This window comes from Dipodomys ordii, unplaced genomic scaffold, assembly GCF_000151885.1.
Source record: "Dipodomys ordii isolate 6190 unplaced genomic scaffold, Dord_2.0 Scaffold163, whole genome shotgun sequence".
Taxonomy (NCBI): domain Eukaryota; kingdom Metazoa; phylum Chordata; class Mammalia; order Rodentia; family Heteromyidae; genus Dipodomys; species Dipodomys ordii.
Window position 1 is genome coordinate 1,198,439 of NW_012267379.1, and position 16,037 is coordinate 1,214,475.

A 16,037-nucleotide genomic window follows, 5' to 3' on the forward strand; every position below is an offset into this window, starting at 1 on the left:
GGCCAGCCCCGCCTGGGGAAGCCCCGCCTGGGAAGCCCCTCCCACGGCCAGCCCCGCCTGGGGAAGCCCCGCCTGGGAAGCCCCTCCCACGGCCAGCCCCGCCTGGGGAAGCCCCGCCTGGGAAGCCCCGCCCAGGGCCAGCCCCGCCTGGGGAAGCCCCGCCTGGGAAGCTCCTCCCACGGCCAGCCCCGCCTGGGGAAGCCCTACCCACCCCTCCCATGGCCAGCCCACCTGGGGAAACCCCGCCCACGGCCAGCCCCACCTGGCCTCCGCCCTGACACGCCCAGAGGGGAAGGGGCGCTGCGGCCCCTTCAGTCCCAGACGGCTTTGGAATCACAGGAGGCCTGTGTGGAGAAACAGTGGGCCTGGCTCTAGGCTGGGTGAACCTTCCAGAAGGGAGGTCTCTGGCGTCCCCGGGTGATCAGGGCTCCGGAAGCAGTCTAAGGACTCGGTACAGGGGCCGCATGCCCACAGCAGGGCAGCGCTGCGGTGACCTCTGTGCCCACGCACTAGCCGGGGAGGAGCTCGGTGACAGGAGGGCTGCAGGGCTGAAGTCTTCACCGGAAGTGAGGTAGGTCGTGGTGTGCCGCGGCGCTGCAGCACGCAGCAGGGAGGGTGGGCCCGGAGGTCCCGGGTCAGCCCGGCCCTCCCAGACTCCGCCCCCGCCCAGCCCACCACTCCCCGGCCACGCCCCGGGCCCTCCCCGGCCACGCCCCCTTGGCTTCCCCAGAGCCCACTCCCTCAGGGGCCCCAGGCCCCATCTCAACCTCAGCCCGCTCAGGCCCCAGCTCTTTCCTCCGTGGCCCGCGCGCCTTCCCGCCCCGACACCCCTCGGCTGCGCAGGCCGAACGTCTCCCCGGCCGGTGGCTCCTCCGCGCTCCTGTCTTCAGGCCGGGAGGGGCCATGCGGTGCCCGCGGCCTGAGCACGAGATGCCCGGGCAGGCGGCGGGGACCGGGACTGCCCCGGGGCTTGGTGCGTTCCTGGTTCCGACCAGCCGCACGTGGCTGCCACCCGGAGGCCACGCGGGGCGCAGCGAAGGGCGGCTGGAGGCCCCGCCCCGGCCCCGCCTCCGCCTCGCTCCCCAACACGCGAGCCGCCCGCGGGCAGGGACATTGTGCGCTTGGCCAGGACCTGAAGGCCGGAGGAGGTGGGGTGGGCGTGGTCTTACAACAAAGAAGGCGTGGTCCAAAGGCGGGTGGGCGTGACCACACGACCAAAGCTGGCACGGTGGGTGTGGCCCGGTAATCGAGCGGGCGTGGCCACGCGGGCCGGTGCCCTGCGTGGTGGGCGTGGCCCTGCGTGGTGGGCGTGGCCCGTCGGTGGGTAAGGAGGGCAGGGTCGTCCTCCCTCCTCTCCCTTCCCCGTGGGCACGCGTGAGGTTTCCACGCGCCGGTGGGAGGCAGACCCAGGGAGGCCCTGGTCAGTCTGAGGCGGGATCTGCACTCCGGGGCGGAGTTTCTGGCCCTTCCGCTCTCGTCGTGGGTCTTCCTGGGACCCGGGTGGGCCATTGGGGGTGGCCTTGGGAGCGCCACGTGGCTGGCTTCACCTCTGCCCCGGGTTCCCCGCTGTGCCCCGGGGATGCGGCCCGTCTGGGGCCTCCGCCTCTGCTCCCTCCCGTCCCGGGCGCCTGGCCCCACGTGGCCCAGGACCAGCGACCCCGCAGGCGGATGGACAGCAGGGCCGCCCCCCCCCCCCGTGCTCCCGTGCTCCGCGCCCTGCGCCCTCACCCCAAGCCGCCAGCCTTCTGCTGACCTGGTCGGGCGGCACTGACCACAGCACCAGTGACTGCTGTGGCTCCTGGGTGGTTACCTGCCCAGCCACTCAGGTGTGCGCCCGTCCTGGGACTTGAACTCAGGGCCTGCGCGCTGGCCCTGAGCTTGTGTTTGTCCAAGGCTGGCGCTCTACCGTTTGAGCCACAGCTCCACTTCCAGCTTTTTGTTGGTCGATTGGAGATTAGAGCCTCATGGACTTTCCTGCCTGAGTTGGCTTCAAGCCCCAATTCTCAGCTCTCCAAGGCTGTTCCTCCTACAGTTTCTAGAACCTTCCAGAATGCCACCCTCAGTTGGGGGACAAAGGCTTTGACACATCTCATATTAAGTCATATCAGCAGAAGTGCAGCAATGAAAGCCTGCAGTAATAAAATCATTGGAGGCCAAGGTGTGGCTCCACGGTGGTGTGAAGCGGGCGGCCTGCTGCAGGGGGCCCTGCTGACTGGATGGGTGAGGTGCATGCCAAGGGGACAGGAGACTGCGACAAACTTGTGACTTTGTGGTTGTGGGCGTGTGCCAGGCAAGCTGTAGTTATGCAGTTTATTGTATGTCACTTGTAAGTCAATAAAACTTTTCAAAGATTTGAGTGCTGGGTGCTAGTGGCTCCTACTTGGAGTGAGGAATGGAACGTCTTTCTCTGTTTTCCCCATCACACGAAAATCCTCATGAAAACCTCCTCCTCCTGAGACTCTTTTGTTGTTGTTTTTGCCAGACCTGGGGCTAAGCATTGTCCCTGAGATTCTTTTGCTCAAGGCTCTACCACTTGAGCCACAGCACCACTTCTGTTTTTTTTCTGTGTATGTGGGCTTCATGTGTGCTAGGCAAGCACTCTACCATTAAGGCATATTCACCCCCCCCCACACACACCTTTTTTAGATACCCTGAAATACTTTTCATGAGTGGATCTCAAGGACCTGTTTCTTTTGTACAAACTGGGAAACCCTCATTTATCTTCTGGTAAAACACAAAAAAGCTGGAGCAAAACTGGGCACAGGTGGTTCACGCCTGTAATCGTACTCAGCAGGCTGAGATCTGGAGATCTCGGTTTGAAGCCAGCCAGGGCAGGAAAGTCTGTAAAATTCTTATCTCCAATTAATCACAGAAAAAGCCAGAAGTAGTAGCACTGTGGCTCAAGTGGAAGAGCACCAGAAGAGCAAAAGCAGCTCTGGGACAGCACCCAGGCCCCAGGAAAAACAAAGCAACAACAAAAAAGGGTAAGGGGAATAAAATGGTGAAATAAGGACACTGGATGACCCGTTACAACAATGATGCTCACAGGACACTATGTGGGAGATGAACTTTACAACTTGGGGCAGGCAGTGAGGGAGGTGGGGAGGGAAGGGATAGTAGAAGAAAAACAAAGGAGGGGGTAACTACTCAACAAGAAATGAACTCATTGCCTTACTGATGTAACTGTAACCCCTCTGTACAGCATCTTTACAATGAAATTAAATTTTCAAAAAAAAAAAAGGTTAAGACCCTATCCCAAAAGTAACTAAAGCAAGAAGGGCTAGGGGCCTGGCTCACGTGGTAGAGCACCTGCCTGGCAAGTGTGAGGCCTCCCAATGTGAAGACAGAAAAGAGAGGAGAGGAGGAGGGAGGGCGGGGGAAGAGGAGAAAAGGAGCAGCAAGGCACCGGGTGGTGTTGCCTTTGGGGCGCCCACCTCCCTTCCAGTACCTTCCTTCCCGGAGGCCCCCGCCACTCCTCTATCCTGCCAAAATTCGAAGGACCTACGGTGGTGGCCTGGGCCGGACAGGCCGCTGGACGGCTGCGCCCTTGGGAAGTGGGGAGAACCTGGACATGCTCAGCCTCCAGAGCAGGGCACGGCTGAAGCCCTGACCAGGTGAGCCAGGGCCTGGGCTGGGCAACCCCTGGAGGTGGGTGAGTGGACCTGGAGGGTGAAGTGGGTGGGGCTCTGCAGGTCAGGACGGGGAGGGACCAGGCGGAAGCAGCACCCACCCCCAGCTCCATTTCCTACAAGCTCCTCTTCTCTCCCTTGCGCAAGGCATTTCCTGGAGGTCCAGAACTTTTCCTGCCTCACCCTTGTTCTTTCTGGTGTCACATTCCAGCTCCCTGGGCGTTCCGGGAGGGCCCTGCCCTGAGCAGGTCAGGGAGGGGCATGGGCAGTGTGGCTGCAGGCTGGGCACTGCAGGTACCAATTACACAAAAAGCAAAATGAACTAAAATCTACTGGTGAAGGCAACACTACAACATTCCACACAGGCAGATGGGGTGGGGATGCTGGTGGCCTCCACACCCCAGTGCCCCTCCGCAGGACACCAGGGCTGGTTCAGAGTGAGCTACAGCCAGTGTGGCACCATTCACGTTTGTCTTTTCCTTCTTTGTCGGTTGTGGAGGTCAGCTCTGGGCCTGGGCACTGGCTCTGAGCCTCTTTGTGCTCAACGCTAGTGCTCTACCTCGTGAGCCACAGCACCACTTCCCATTTGTGAGTGGTTGGCTGGAGAGTCACAGGGACTCTTCTGCCCAGGCTGGCTTTGAACCGTGATCCTCAGATCTCAGCCTCCTGAGTAGCTAGGATGACAGGCGTGAGCCACCAGTGCTGGGTTCCATTCCATTTCATTCCGATTGAACTATTTACACCAAAGTGTACCGGGCTAGCCGGGCTCGCTAGAAGGTGATCTTTTCTTTCTCTTTGTCTCTATGGCCGTGCTTCTTGTTGGGGAGCTAGCTGTTTGTGGCTGGAACTAAGGCTTGCAGTCAGGGCCTCCAGCTCGTGGTTCATGGCTTGCACTTTACCAGCTGAGCCACAGCTCCAGTTCTGACGCTTCATACCTCAGCTCTCATCCTCCTGAGTAGCTAGGATTACAGGCATGATTACTTTTTAACTGTAGAGAATGGTGCTGTGCACAAATATGAGTCCAAAGTACTGAGCTGTCAGTCATCGCAACCACCTCCCCCCCGCCCAGGCCTTCACAGCGGCGCTGTCCCACCCCACACCGCACCACGGAGGAAGCTCTGAAAAGCCCCAGGCCAAAGACTGCATGCACACCTGCAGGCGTGTGTGCGCGCATATGCCAGTCCAGTGCTCTAAGCTTTTGTGCTCAAGGCTAGCACTGTACCACTTGAGCCACAGCTCCACTTTCATTATTTGGTGGTTAATTGGAGGTAAGTCTTAAGTTTCCTGCCTACTCTGCTTTGAACCACAATTCTAAGATCCCAGCCTCCTGAGTAGCTAGGATTGCAGGTGTGAGCCACTGGCGAGCAGCTCCAAAAACATTCTTATTTGATGACGTGTTTATCTCCTTGCTTATGTTTTGGTGTCAAATTTAAGAATCCTTTGCTAAATCTGAGGACATGAAAGTTACCTGTTTTCTTCTAAGATACAGATGCAGGTGGCTGCATCTAAACACACACACACACACACACACGCACACACACAGTCAACCAGGCTGGATGGTGAAGACAGTGCTAGCGCCAGGCTCCGGCCTGGTCTCAGCACTGGAGCCACAGGATGGTCTGCAGCACTCAGCCCCTGGTGACCAGGCTTGTCAAAACCACGGGCTCCCCGCCTCGCCCCCGCCCCCCGCCATTTCAGGATGGGTCAGGAGCAGATGGGTATGTACTCCTGCAAGGCCGCCCGCAGCCAGGTGCCCCTGCCCACTCCCAGTCCCAGTCAGCAAGCAGACACAGCCCTGCCATGGCAGCCTGGCAGGGCACGCGGCTCTAGGACCTGCTCCAAGGTAAGCACGTGAGCGGATGCAGGATCGGGCTCCCAGCTTGTGTAGGTGGACTGCCGACTGCCTGGGCCCACTTTCTCTACAAAATTGTGTCTCCCCCCCCAACACCCCCCTGTTTCCTGACAGTAAATGATTGCTTTCTTTGGTAAACTCTGGGTAAACACTAACTTTGGGTAAACTTCATTCTGCAAGAACAAGGCCTGACTGGGCTTGGCGTTGTGCCCAGGGGCCCAAGTGGAAAATTAATCCACTCTTGGCCCTGGGGCCACATGACCCGTGGACGGCTGGGGAGGGTGGACGAAGTACAGGACTGGCTGGTTCTCTGACAGCGCAGGGTGGGGTGCGGTGAAAGGCACTCCTGGCCTGTTGCCTTCCCACCAGCTCTGCACAGGGAGGGAGCAGGACGGAGATGCGTCTGCCCTGCCTCCCACCCCACCCTGCACCATGCTCCCCATGGGCAGCTGCCAGGCCTGGCCACACCAAACCAGACAGGGCAGTTTCTAGATGGGGGGAGGGGAGGCTTCCCAGGGAGGAGGCTGGGTGAAGGCCCTGAGGATGGGACCTTATCCCTGCCAAGCTAAGCAGTTCTAAGAGCCTGCCAAGTGAGCACTCGGCTGTCTTGGACCCCTGTCGGAGAGAGGGAATTGCATTATCTTTGATAAATACTGAAAGTGTGAGAGGCAGAAATCAGAATCAGGAACTTAAAAAAAAACATTTAGCTCCCTTCCACAATCTTGTGTGTGTGTGTGTGTTGGTCATGGGGCTTGAACTCTGGGCTTGGATGCTGTCCATGAGCTCTTCAGCTCAAGGTGAGCGCTCTACTGCTTGAGCCACAGCGCCACTTCCAGTTTTCTAGTGGTTTATTGGAGATAAGAGTCTCACAGACTTTCCTGCCCGGGCTGGCTTTGAACCATGATCCTCAGATCTCAACCTCCTGAGTGGCTAGGATGACAGGTGTGAGCCGCCAGTGCCCAGCTTCCTCTTAACTTTGAATTAAAAGAATGGGAGGTGAGTGTCTATTGTTCTTGCCTGTAATCATAGCTACTACTCAGAAGGCTGAGACCTGAGGATCCCAGTTTGAAGCCAGCCTGGGCAGAAGAGTTCATGAGACTCCCATCTCCACAACTCTGGATGTGGAGCTGTGGTTCAAGTTGCGGAGCAGCAGCCTGGAGAGGCGTGGGCACTGGTGCTGGCTGGCAGGCGTGCTAGCGCCACCGCAGTAAGGCCACCTCAGGCAGCGAGCCTGGGTGCTGGGCAGCGGCTGCCCCGAGGGCGGGAAGAACCGAGCCGGCCACCCAGGTCACTGGTCTTTATTAGACCCTCCAGGGCCGTGTGGCCGGGCCCTGGGCCTCCGGGAGGTGGACAGGTTTGGGGCCCAGCTCTGCACTGGGGAAACAGGGCGCTTTGGTGTTGCTTTGTTTTTGGCTGGCAGGGTGAGCAGGCCACGCTGGCCCGGGGGCCACGCCGGCCCTCTGCGGGTGTGAGGGGTGTGGGTGGCTAGGCAGCGAGGCATGGAAGGCAGCCTTTGGTGAAACCTACAACAGCGGGGGCAGGGCGGGGCCCGACGCTTGAGGGCCTGCTCACTGCCCTCTCCTGTAAGACTCGCGCTCAGGACTCAGGACGGAAGTGCACGCGTGCTCATGTGGTCTGGTGTGGGGCGTGCGCACTGGTGGGTGAGGATGGACCTGGGCCAGAGGCGGAGCTGCGGGGGGCAGCGCAGGGCTGGGCAGCCCTGCCCAGCTCTGAGTGGGGCCCGGGCAGGGTGGGGACCTACCTGGAGACCCCGTGCTCTGCTGAGGGCCGGGGCAGAGCTGAGGGGACCCTCCCGTGGGTTGGGGGTGGGACAGAGGCCGATGGCTGGAGCCCGGCCAGCCTGGGGGATGGGGAGGGCAGGGCTGCTGGGGGCCGGGGGGCCCACCCATCGGCACGTCTCAGGAGCCTGGTGCGGGACCTTGTGGCATTCAGGTCAGCACTTTGATGCCAAAGTGTTTCCGGAGTTGTTCCAGAAACACAAAGGTGAGTACAGTGTGGGGAACAAGGCGGATGCCGGCAGGAAAGAGGCCCTGGGGGAGAAGCGGAGATGGAGATGTGAGGGGAGGGGGACAACCCTGCTCACCCCACCCCACCCCACTGCTGTGCCCACCTTGAAAAAGGCCAGCGGGCCGAGCTTGGCGGTCTCCGTGAAGCAGTGGAAAACACCCTGCAGGAGTGGAGGAGGGGAAGGCGGCTCACCCAGAGACACAGACGAGGAGCTCCCGGGCGCTGGCTGGCAGCGGCCTGGCACCACTGAGGGTCCTCCAGCATGAACCGGGGAGGGGAACAGGCCTCCGGGGGGAGGGGCGATGCGGGCAGGGGGTGACTGCCACCTGCCGCATGGTGAGTGACTGTGGCAGCCAGTCTGAGGTGGCATCAGGAAGAGCCAAGGGCAGACAGGGCAGACAGGGGAGGAGGACAGGCTGCAGCGCGAGGAGCCAGGCAGAGCACGCGGCGCTGCGCAGGGGCCAAGCCGGGCACTGGCCAAAGTCCCTGTCAGTCCGGGGGCTCTCACTCAGCTTTCCCTGCTCGCGGCTGGCCACCTACCACCTGAGCCTGTGTCCGCCGGGTCCCTGGGACCCGCAACGCAGTGTCTACAGCCCCAATACCAGGAGGGGTGCAGGTGGCCGGAGCACGGCAGGGGGAGTCTGGCGGGCCGCGGCCGGAGCAGGTCCTCACCTGATACTCGCCCCTGGAGTTCATCAGGCGTGTCTTCAGCACGTCCAGGGGCTGGCACAGGAGCGTGGCACAGCCGCCCTGGGGAGGAGGCTCATTACCAGGCAGCCCGTGGCGCCCATCCGCTCACGGCCTGCCAGCCCCAGGCCAGGGTGGACAGTCCCCTCACCCCCTCTGCAGTAGGGTTCCAGGAAATGCGGCTTCTGACACCCACAGATGCGGTCCGGCAGCCTGCCGGCCTTCAGCTCAGCACCGGCCCCGTGCCCCGTGCCAGCACTTACCGCGATGAAGCTGGCCACCAAGTGAGTGACGATGTTGTCGGGCAGGATCCCAGTGCCCAGGACCAGCTGCTTGGCCTGGTCATAGCAGGAGAGCTGAAGGGGGCGGGGAAGCAGCGGTGGTCAGGCCCTGGGACAGCACTCCACAAGGACGCCAGCAGGTGGGTACCAACACACCACACCTGGGCCGGCGGCCGAGCCCCGATGGAGAAGCTGCCCGCAGCCAGCCCTGTGCCCACGCCACATGGGCCAGGGGCCGGGAAGGGCTGCCTGCCAGCTCTGCCCAGCCTGGGAGCCCTACCTGGCCCACAGTGACGAGAGCCCCGCGGCTGGACGCCATGGTTGCACCCGAGAACAGCCTCTTCAGACCCTCTGCGGGAGGAAGCGTGGGTCGGAGCCAGCCTCAGGCCTGGCCACCACCTCGGCCACTGCCACTCCGCCCCACCACTGCATCCCCTCTGGGATCTCGGCAGCCCCCTGCCCCCCCCCCCCGCCATCTTCTCACCTTCACGGGCCACGCGGTACAGGCCATCCAGGGCGTGGGCATAACTGTGGGTGACAATGGGACCCAAGAGGCTCACCCTGTCCTCCAGCCCCGCCTGCCCAGACCCTGAGAGAAGCCTCCTGGGCCTCACCGGCTGCGGGCCCAGAGCAGCTGGGTGCTTCCTCTGGGCTCTGGCCAGTCCTGTCTGTGGACGAGCCTTGGCTGCCCTGCGTGCTGCCGTCCCCAGGGCTGGCCAGAGCCCTGCATGCGCCTCAACCACTGCCCTCCGGTGAGGGCCCAAAGGAAGCCAGCAAGACACGAGAACGTGGCTGGGTATGGGAGTGACCAGGGCCGCAGGGGTCCCTGTAAAGCCCCCACTTAAACCCGGGCCAGCCTGGCTGCCCTGCAGGCCAGCCCGGCCCAACACCCAACCTACCACAATCGCTCGACAAAGGCAGAACCCAAAGGTCTCAGCTGACCGAGCGGCACCCAGGGTGGCCCAGGCCATGAGCCTCCTGGAGTGCTGGCTGGGTAGAGCTGTCCCGGGGCCCCACGGCCTCTGAAGAGCCAAGCCTCTACTCACTTGCGCCGCTGCTCCAGGGGCAGCTTCACGTCATTCTGCATCCTGAGTCAGAAGAGGCAGGTGGAGGAGGGTGCACATGCACGTCCCTCCGGGGCTGAGGCCGTGCACCCTGAGCCAGGCAGGGCAGTGGGGCCCGCCCCCCACGCACAGGGCTCGGGCAGGCCTGCTCTGCTCCGCTGCGACCCCAGCAACCTCCCATCTGTCTAGGGAGCAGAGAGCTGGGCCGGGGCAGAATGTGGACACACACCTGACATTGACCAAGTCTGCAGGGGTCCCCACAAAGCCTCCAATCAGACCTGAGGCAACAGGAGATGTCACAGCAGAGGAAAGGGCTGTGCCAGCCCAGCCCAGCCCAGCCCAGCCCAGCCCAGCCCACCCCCAGCCCAGCCCAGCCCAGCCCAGCCCAGCCTACCCCCAGCCCAGCCCAGCCCAGCCCAGCCCAGCCTACCCCCAGCCCAGCCCAGCCCAGCCCAGCCCATCCTACCCCCAGCCCAGCCCAGCCCAGCCCAGCCCAGCCCACCCCCAGCCCAGCCCAGCCCAGCCCAGCCCACCCCCAGCCCAGCCCAGCCCAGCCTACCCCCAGCCCAGCCCAGCCCACCCGCAGCCCACCCGCAGCCCAGCCCAGCCCAGCCCAGCAGCCCAGCCCAGCCTACCCCCAGCCCAGCCCAGCCCAGCCGCACTCACCACTGGCCCCTCCCAGCAGCACCTTGCTGTAGAAGGGGAGGGGGCGCTTGCTATCCGTGGACATGTAGTCCCGCAGGGTCTCGTAGATGGCGAACCGCGTCAGAGAGTAGGTCATCTAGAGAAGAAGCCTGGCTTGGAGCCACCCCGTGTCACCCCAGGCCTCACAGGCTGGGGTGGCTCCCGGGGCTGTGGGCACAGGGGCGCTCAGTTTCTTCATCTGTAACTGGAGGTCTCAGGCCCAACAGGTTTGGGATCAGGACCCAAGAGCTGGGGGACAGGTGGGGACTGGGAGGCCTGACAGAAGTAGGCTCAGGGTGAAAGGAACAGGTCTGGGGACCCAGCTCACACCTGTCTGGCCAGTGAAGCGCTCAGGCCGTTGTAAAGTGCCAGGAAGCCGCCGGTGCGCACCACGTGCACGGCCATGCCGGTCATGCGCATCTTCACCTCCTGCTGAGTCTGGAGGTGCACCTGCGGAGGGCGGGCAGAGGGGACAGGGGTGGAGGACGTGGCCTGGGCCCCAGCTGGCTCTATGGAAGCCCTGGAGACCTTCACAGCCACCCTGTGGGCCGTCTAGAGATGGGGAGACGAGGCAGGGGCAGTAGGAAGTCCTGCAGCTCCCAGGCCTGGACTCTGCTCCGTCCTGCCTCACAGCATTGCTCCTACCACCCCAACACGCACGGCTGCCCCTAGCCTGGCCCTGGTCCAGACTCACAGCTAAAGTCCTCCTGGAGCTGCTCCCCCTGGTGCGACCCCAGGAAAGCTGGGCGCAGAAGGGCGGTCCCCACCATGCAGGGGTTGAGAAGTGGGTGGGGAGAGAGGAGCCCGGTTCAGTGAGAGCCCGTGGCCTGGGCGAGGTGGGAGAGGGGGCTGCGTGCCAGGGAGCGGCACCCTGATCTAGGCCCACACCCTGATCTAGGTGAGCAGCCCCTGTGAGGAACAAGCTGGGATGTGGGGCAGAATGAACAGCTCAAGGAACTCCAATTCCTCAAAGCTGACTGGTGATGCTCGCTTGTGGCTTGACTTTCAGCAGGCTGAGGCAGGAGGAGGACAAGCTCAAGGCCAGCCTGCACACGCAGCAAGAGCCCATCTAACAAACGCAAACCAAAACCAAACTTTTTTTGTTGGTTTGTTTTGATGCTGGTCCTGGGGCTTGAACTCAGGGCCTGGGCTCTGTCCCTGAGCTTTTTTGGTCAAAGCTAGCACCACTTGAGTCACAGCTCTACTCTTGGCTTGCTTGCTTTCTCTCTGGGAAGGTGGCTCAGTGGTAGAGCGCTTGCCTAGCAGGCATGAAGCCCTGGGTTGGATTCCTCAGCACCACAGAAAAAGCCAGGGGCTGGGAAGGTGGCTCAGTGGTAGAGCGCTTGCCTAGCAGGCATGAAGCCCTGGGTTGGATTCCTCAGCACCACAGAAAAAGCCAGGGGCTGGGAAGGTGGCTCAGTGGTAGAGCGCTTGCCTAGCAGGCATGAAGCCCTGGGTTGGATTCCTCAGCACCACAGAAAAAGCCAGGGGCTGGGAAGGTGGCTCAGTGGTAGAGCGCTTGCCTAGCAGGCATGAAGCCCTGGGTTGGATTCCTCAGCACCACAGAAAAAGCCAGGGGCTGGGAAGGTGGCTCAGTGGTAGAGCGCTTGCCTAGCAGGCATGAAGCCCTGGGTTGGATTCCTCAGCACCACAGAAAAAGCCAGGGGCTGGGAAGGTGGCTCAGTGGTAGAGCGCTTGCCTAGCAGGCATGAAGCCCTGGGTTGGATTCCTCAGCACCACAGAAAAAGCCAGGGGCTGGGAAGGTGGCTCAGTGGTAGAGCGCTTGCCTAGCAGGCATGAAGCCCTGGGTTGGATTCCTCAGCACCACAGAAAAAGCCAGGGGCTGGGAAGGTGGCTCAGTGGTAGAGCGCTTGCCTAGCAGGCATGAAGCCCTGGGTTGGATTCCTCAGCACCACAGAAAAAGCCAGGGGCTGGGAAGGTGGCTCAGTGGTAGAGCGCTTGCCTAGCAGGCATGAAGCCCTGGGTTGGATTCCTCAGCACCACAGAAAAAGCCAGGGGCTGGGAAGGTGGCTCAGTGGTAGAGCGCTTGCCTAGCAGGCATGAAGCCCTGGGTTGGATTCCTCAGCACCACAGAAAAAGCCAGGGGCTGGGAAGGTGGCTCAGTGGTAGAGCGCTTGCCTAGCAGGCATGAAGCCCTGGGTTGGATTCCTCAGCACCACAGAAAAAGCCAGGGGCTGGGAAGGTGGCTCAGTGGTAGAGCGCTTGCCTAGCAGGCATGAAGCCCTGGGTTGGATTCCTCAGCACCACAGAAAAAGCCAGGGGCTGGGAAGGTGGCTCAGTGGTAGAGCGCTTGCCTAGCAGGCATGAAGCCCTGGGTTGGATTCCTCAGCACCACAGAAAAAGCCAGGGGCTGGGAAGGTGGCTCAGTGGTAGAGCGCTTGCCTAGCAGGCATGAAGCCCTGGGTTGGATTCCTCAGCACCACAGAAAAAGCCAGGGGCTGGGAAGGTGGCTCAGTGGTAGAGCGCTTGCCTAGCAGGCATGAAGCCCTGGGTTGGATTCCTCAGCACCACAGAAAAAGCCAGGGGCTGGGAAGGTGGCTCAGTGGTAGAGCGCTTGCCTAGCAGGCATGAAGCCCTGGGTTGGATTCCTCAGCACCACAGAAAAAGCCAGGGGCTGGGAAGGTGGCTCAGTGGTAGAGCGCTTGCCTAGCAGGCATGAAGCCCTGGGTTGGATTCCTCAGCACCACAGAAAAAGCCAGGGGCTGGGAAGGTGGCTCAGTGGTAGAGCGCTTGCCTAGCAGGCATGAAGCCCTGGGTTGGATTCCTCAGCACCACAGAAAAAGCCAGGGGCTGGGAAGGTGGCTCAGTGGTAGAGCGCTTGCCTAGCAGGCATGAAGCCCTGGGTTGGATTCCTCAGCACCACAGAAAAAGCCAGGGGCTGGGAAGGTGGCTCAGTGGTAGAGCGCTTGCCTAGCAGGCATGAAGCCCTGGGTTGGATTCCTCAGCACCACAGAAAAAGCCAGGGGCTGGGAAGGTGGCTCAGTGGTAGAGCGCTTGCCTAGCAGGCATGAAGCCCTGGGTTGGATTCCTCAGCACCACAGAAAAAGCCAGGGGCTGGGAAGGTGGCTCAGTGGTAGAGCGCTTGCCTAGCAGGCATGAAGCCCTGGGTTGGATTCCTCAGCACCACAGAAAAAGCCAGGGGCTGGGAAGGTGGCTCAGTGGTAGAGCGCTTGCCTAGCAGGCATGAAGCCCTGGGTTGGATTCCTCAGCACCACAGAAAAAGCCAGGGGCTGGGAAGGTGGCTCAGTGGTAGAGCGCTTGCCTAGCAGGCATGAAGCCCTGGGTTGGATTCCTCAGCACCACAGAAAAAGCCAGGGGCTGGGAAGGTGGCTCAGTGGTAGAGCGCTTGCCTAGCAGGCATGAAGCCCTGGGTTGGATTCCTCAGCACCACAGAAAAAGCCAGGGGCTGGGAAGGTGGCTCAGTGGTAGAGCGCTTGCCTAGCAGGCATGAAGCCCTGGGTTGGATTCCTCAGCACCACAGAAAAAGCCAGGGGCTGGGAAGGTGGCTCAGTGGTAGAGCGCTTGCCTAGCAGGCATGAAGCCCTGGGTTGGATTCCTCAGCACCACAGAAAAAGCCAGGGGCTGGGAAGGTGGCTCAGTGGTAGAGCGCTTGCCTAGCAGGCATGAAGCCCTGGGTTGGATTCCTCAGCACCACAGAAAAAGCCAGGGGCTGGGAAGGTGGCTCAGTGGTAGAGCGCTTGCCTAGCAGGCATGAAGCCCTGGGTTGGATTCCTCAGCACCACAGAAAAAGCCAGGGGCTGGGAAGGTGGCTCAGTGGTAGAGCGCTTGCCTAGCAGGCATGAAGCCCTGGGTTGGATTCCTCAGCACCACAGAAAAAGCCAGGGGCTGGGAAGGTGGCTCAGTGGTAGAGCGCTTGCCTAGCAGGCATGAAGCCCTGGGTTGGATTCCTCAGCACCACAGAAAAAGCCAGGGGCTGGGAAGGTGGCTCAGTGGTAGAGCGCTTGCCTAGCAGGCATGAAGCCCTGGGTTGGATTCCTCAGCACCACAGAAAAAGCCAGGGGCTGGGAAGGTGGCTCAGTGGTAGAGCGCTTGCCTAGCAGGCATGAAGCCCTGGGTTGGATTCCTCAGCACCACAGAAAAAGCCAGGGGCTGGGAAGGTGGCTCAGTGGTAGAGCGCTTGCTTTGCATGCCTGAAGCCCTGGGTTCGATTCCTCAGCACCACATAAGCAAAAAGAAAAAAGCCGGAAGTGATGCTGTGGCTCAAGTGGTAGAGTGCTTGAAGAGCTGAGGGACAGCGCCCAGGCCCAGAGTTCAGGCCCCACGACCGGACCCCCCCCCCAAAAAAAAAGCCAGAAGTGGTGTTGTGGCTCAAGTGTTAGAACGCTAGCCTTGAGCACAGAGAGGCTGGGGGACAGTGCCCCAGGCCCTGAGGTCAAGCCCTATGATTGGCAATCAATCAATCAATAATCAATAAAAATAAAACAAGTCTCAGACTTTCCTGTCCAGGCTGGCTTTGACCCATCCATGATCCTCAGGTCTCAGCCTCCTGAATAGCTAGTATGACAGGCATGAGCCACTGATACCCAGTCAAAACAATTTAACAGTTCCAGTGAGCTGATGATAGAAGAAAACCCTGACCCCAGTATCCCGTGCAGCTGGGCCTGCTGCCGGTGTCCCGTTCTAGAGGGGGTCCCAAGTCCCCCAGGGGCAGGCCTTCCCTGATGCGAGCAGGCAGGACCTGGGCGGGGGAGGGTGGCGGGGCCTAAGGGGCCTTAGATGGTGGACCGCAGCCAGCAGTTGTGGCCTTGCGGCGGCCAGCCTGCCTCCCACAGTGAGGGTGGTGCCTGTGAGCACATCCAGAAGCATGGAAAACAAAAACCACAAGCAGGCCAGCCTGAGGGAGGAGGCGCCCTTTCGCCAAGCAGACTGCGCTTTCCTGCTCTTTGCCCTAAAACGAGACCTGTGGAGTCCACTCCCAGGCCAAGTGAGGACTGGCGTCCTCTTTTACCTGGAAGCTCATCCTTTCACTTAATCAGAAAGTCACCACCCCTTTATGAAATGGCAGCTTGGGGCAAAGGACAGGGCTGGCGCAGTCCCATCCAGTGGTGTAGGGCCGGGGCCCAGCCGCACCCCTCCTGTGGGCAACCTCCTGACCAGACCAGGCAGAGCCTCCCAGGCTGGGGAAGCTTGGCCCTTCTTTGTTCTCTGAGTGGCCAGGGAGACGGGTCTGGAAGCCTCCCCGGGGAAGGCCCTGGGGAACAGAAGGCCTCTGTCTACTGCTCGGGTGGAGGGCTGGCCGTGAGTTGGCCACACACAGAGAAGAGGTCTCCTGGACAAAGGGCCTCCCCGCACCCCTAGAGGAAGATGGGGCGGGGGCCTGGGACTGGGGAGGGTCCTGGGATGGGGGAGGGCCGTGGGAAGTGGAGGGTCCTGGGTCAGGGGGTCCTGGGATGGGGGAGGGTCCTGGGGCAGGGGGTCCTGGGTCAGGGGGTGCTGGGATGGGGGAAGGTCCTGGGACGGGGAGGGTCCTGGGGCGGGGGAGGGTCCTGGGATAGGGAGGGTCCTGGGACGGGGAGGGTCCTGGGACGGGGAGGGGCCTGGGACGGGGAGGGTCCTGGGACGGGGAGGGTCCTGGGGCAGGGGGTCCTGGGACAGGGAGGGGCCTGGGACGGGGAGGGTCCTGGGACGGGGAGGGGCCTGGGACGGGGAGGGTCCTGGGGCAGGGGGTCCTGGGACAGGGAGGGTCCTGGGACGGGGAGGGGCCTGGGACGGGGAGGGTCCTGGGGCGGGGGAGGGTCCTGGGACGGGGAGGGGCCTGGGCACCGGCCCC

General features: G+C 61.9%; 1 protein-coding gene across 1 annotated transcript in view; it reads right to left on the reverse strand.

Moving 5' to 3' along the window:
- Nucleotides 1–6,764: 6,764 nt before the first annotated feature.
- Slc25a10 (solute carrier family 25 (mitochondrial carrier; dicarboxylate transporter), member 10) overlaps nucleotides 6,765–16,037 on the reverse strand; it is an 11,708-nt gene continuing 2,435 nt past the window's right edge. The window contains exons 3-12 of the mRNA XM_013033101.1: nucleotides 10,556–10,675; nucleotides 10,208–10,322; nucleotides 9,771–9,819; nucleotides 9,524–9,565; nucleotides 8,962–9,005; nucleotides 8,758–8,828; nucleotides 8,460–8,552; nucleotides 8,182–8,259; nucleotides 7,613–7,669; nucleotides 6,765–7,532 (exon numbers count right to left, since the gene is read on the reverse strand). Coding sequence (XP_012888555.1) covers nucleotides 7,431–7,532; nucleotides 7,613–7,669; nucleotides 8,182–8,259; nucleotides 8,460–8,552; nucleotides 8,758–8,828; nucleotides 8,962–9,005; nucleotides 9,524–9,565; nucleotides 9,771–9,819; nucleotides 10,208–10,322; nucleotides 10,556–10,675 — 771 coding nt within the window. The 3' untranslated portion in view covers nucleotides 6,765–7,430. The remainder of the gene's footprint in view (nucleotides 7,533–7,612; nucleotides 7,670–8,181; nucleotides 8,260–8,459; nucleotides 8,553–8,757; nucleotides 8,829–8,961; nucleotides 9,006–9,523; nucleotides 9,566–9,770; nucleotides 9,820–10,207; nucleotides 10,323–10,555; nucleotides 10,676–16,037) is intronic.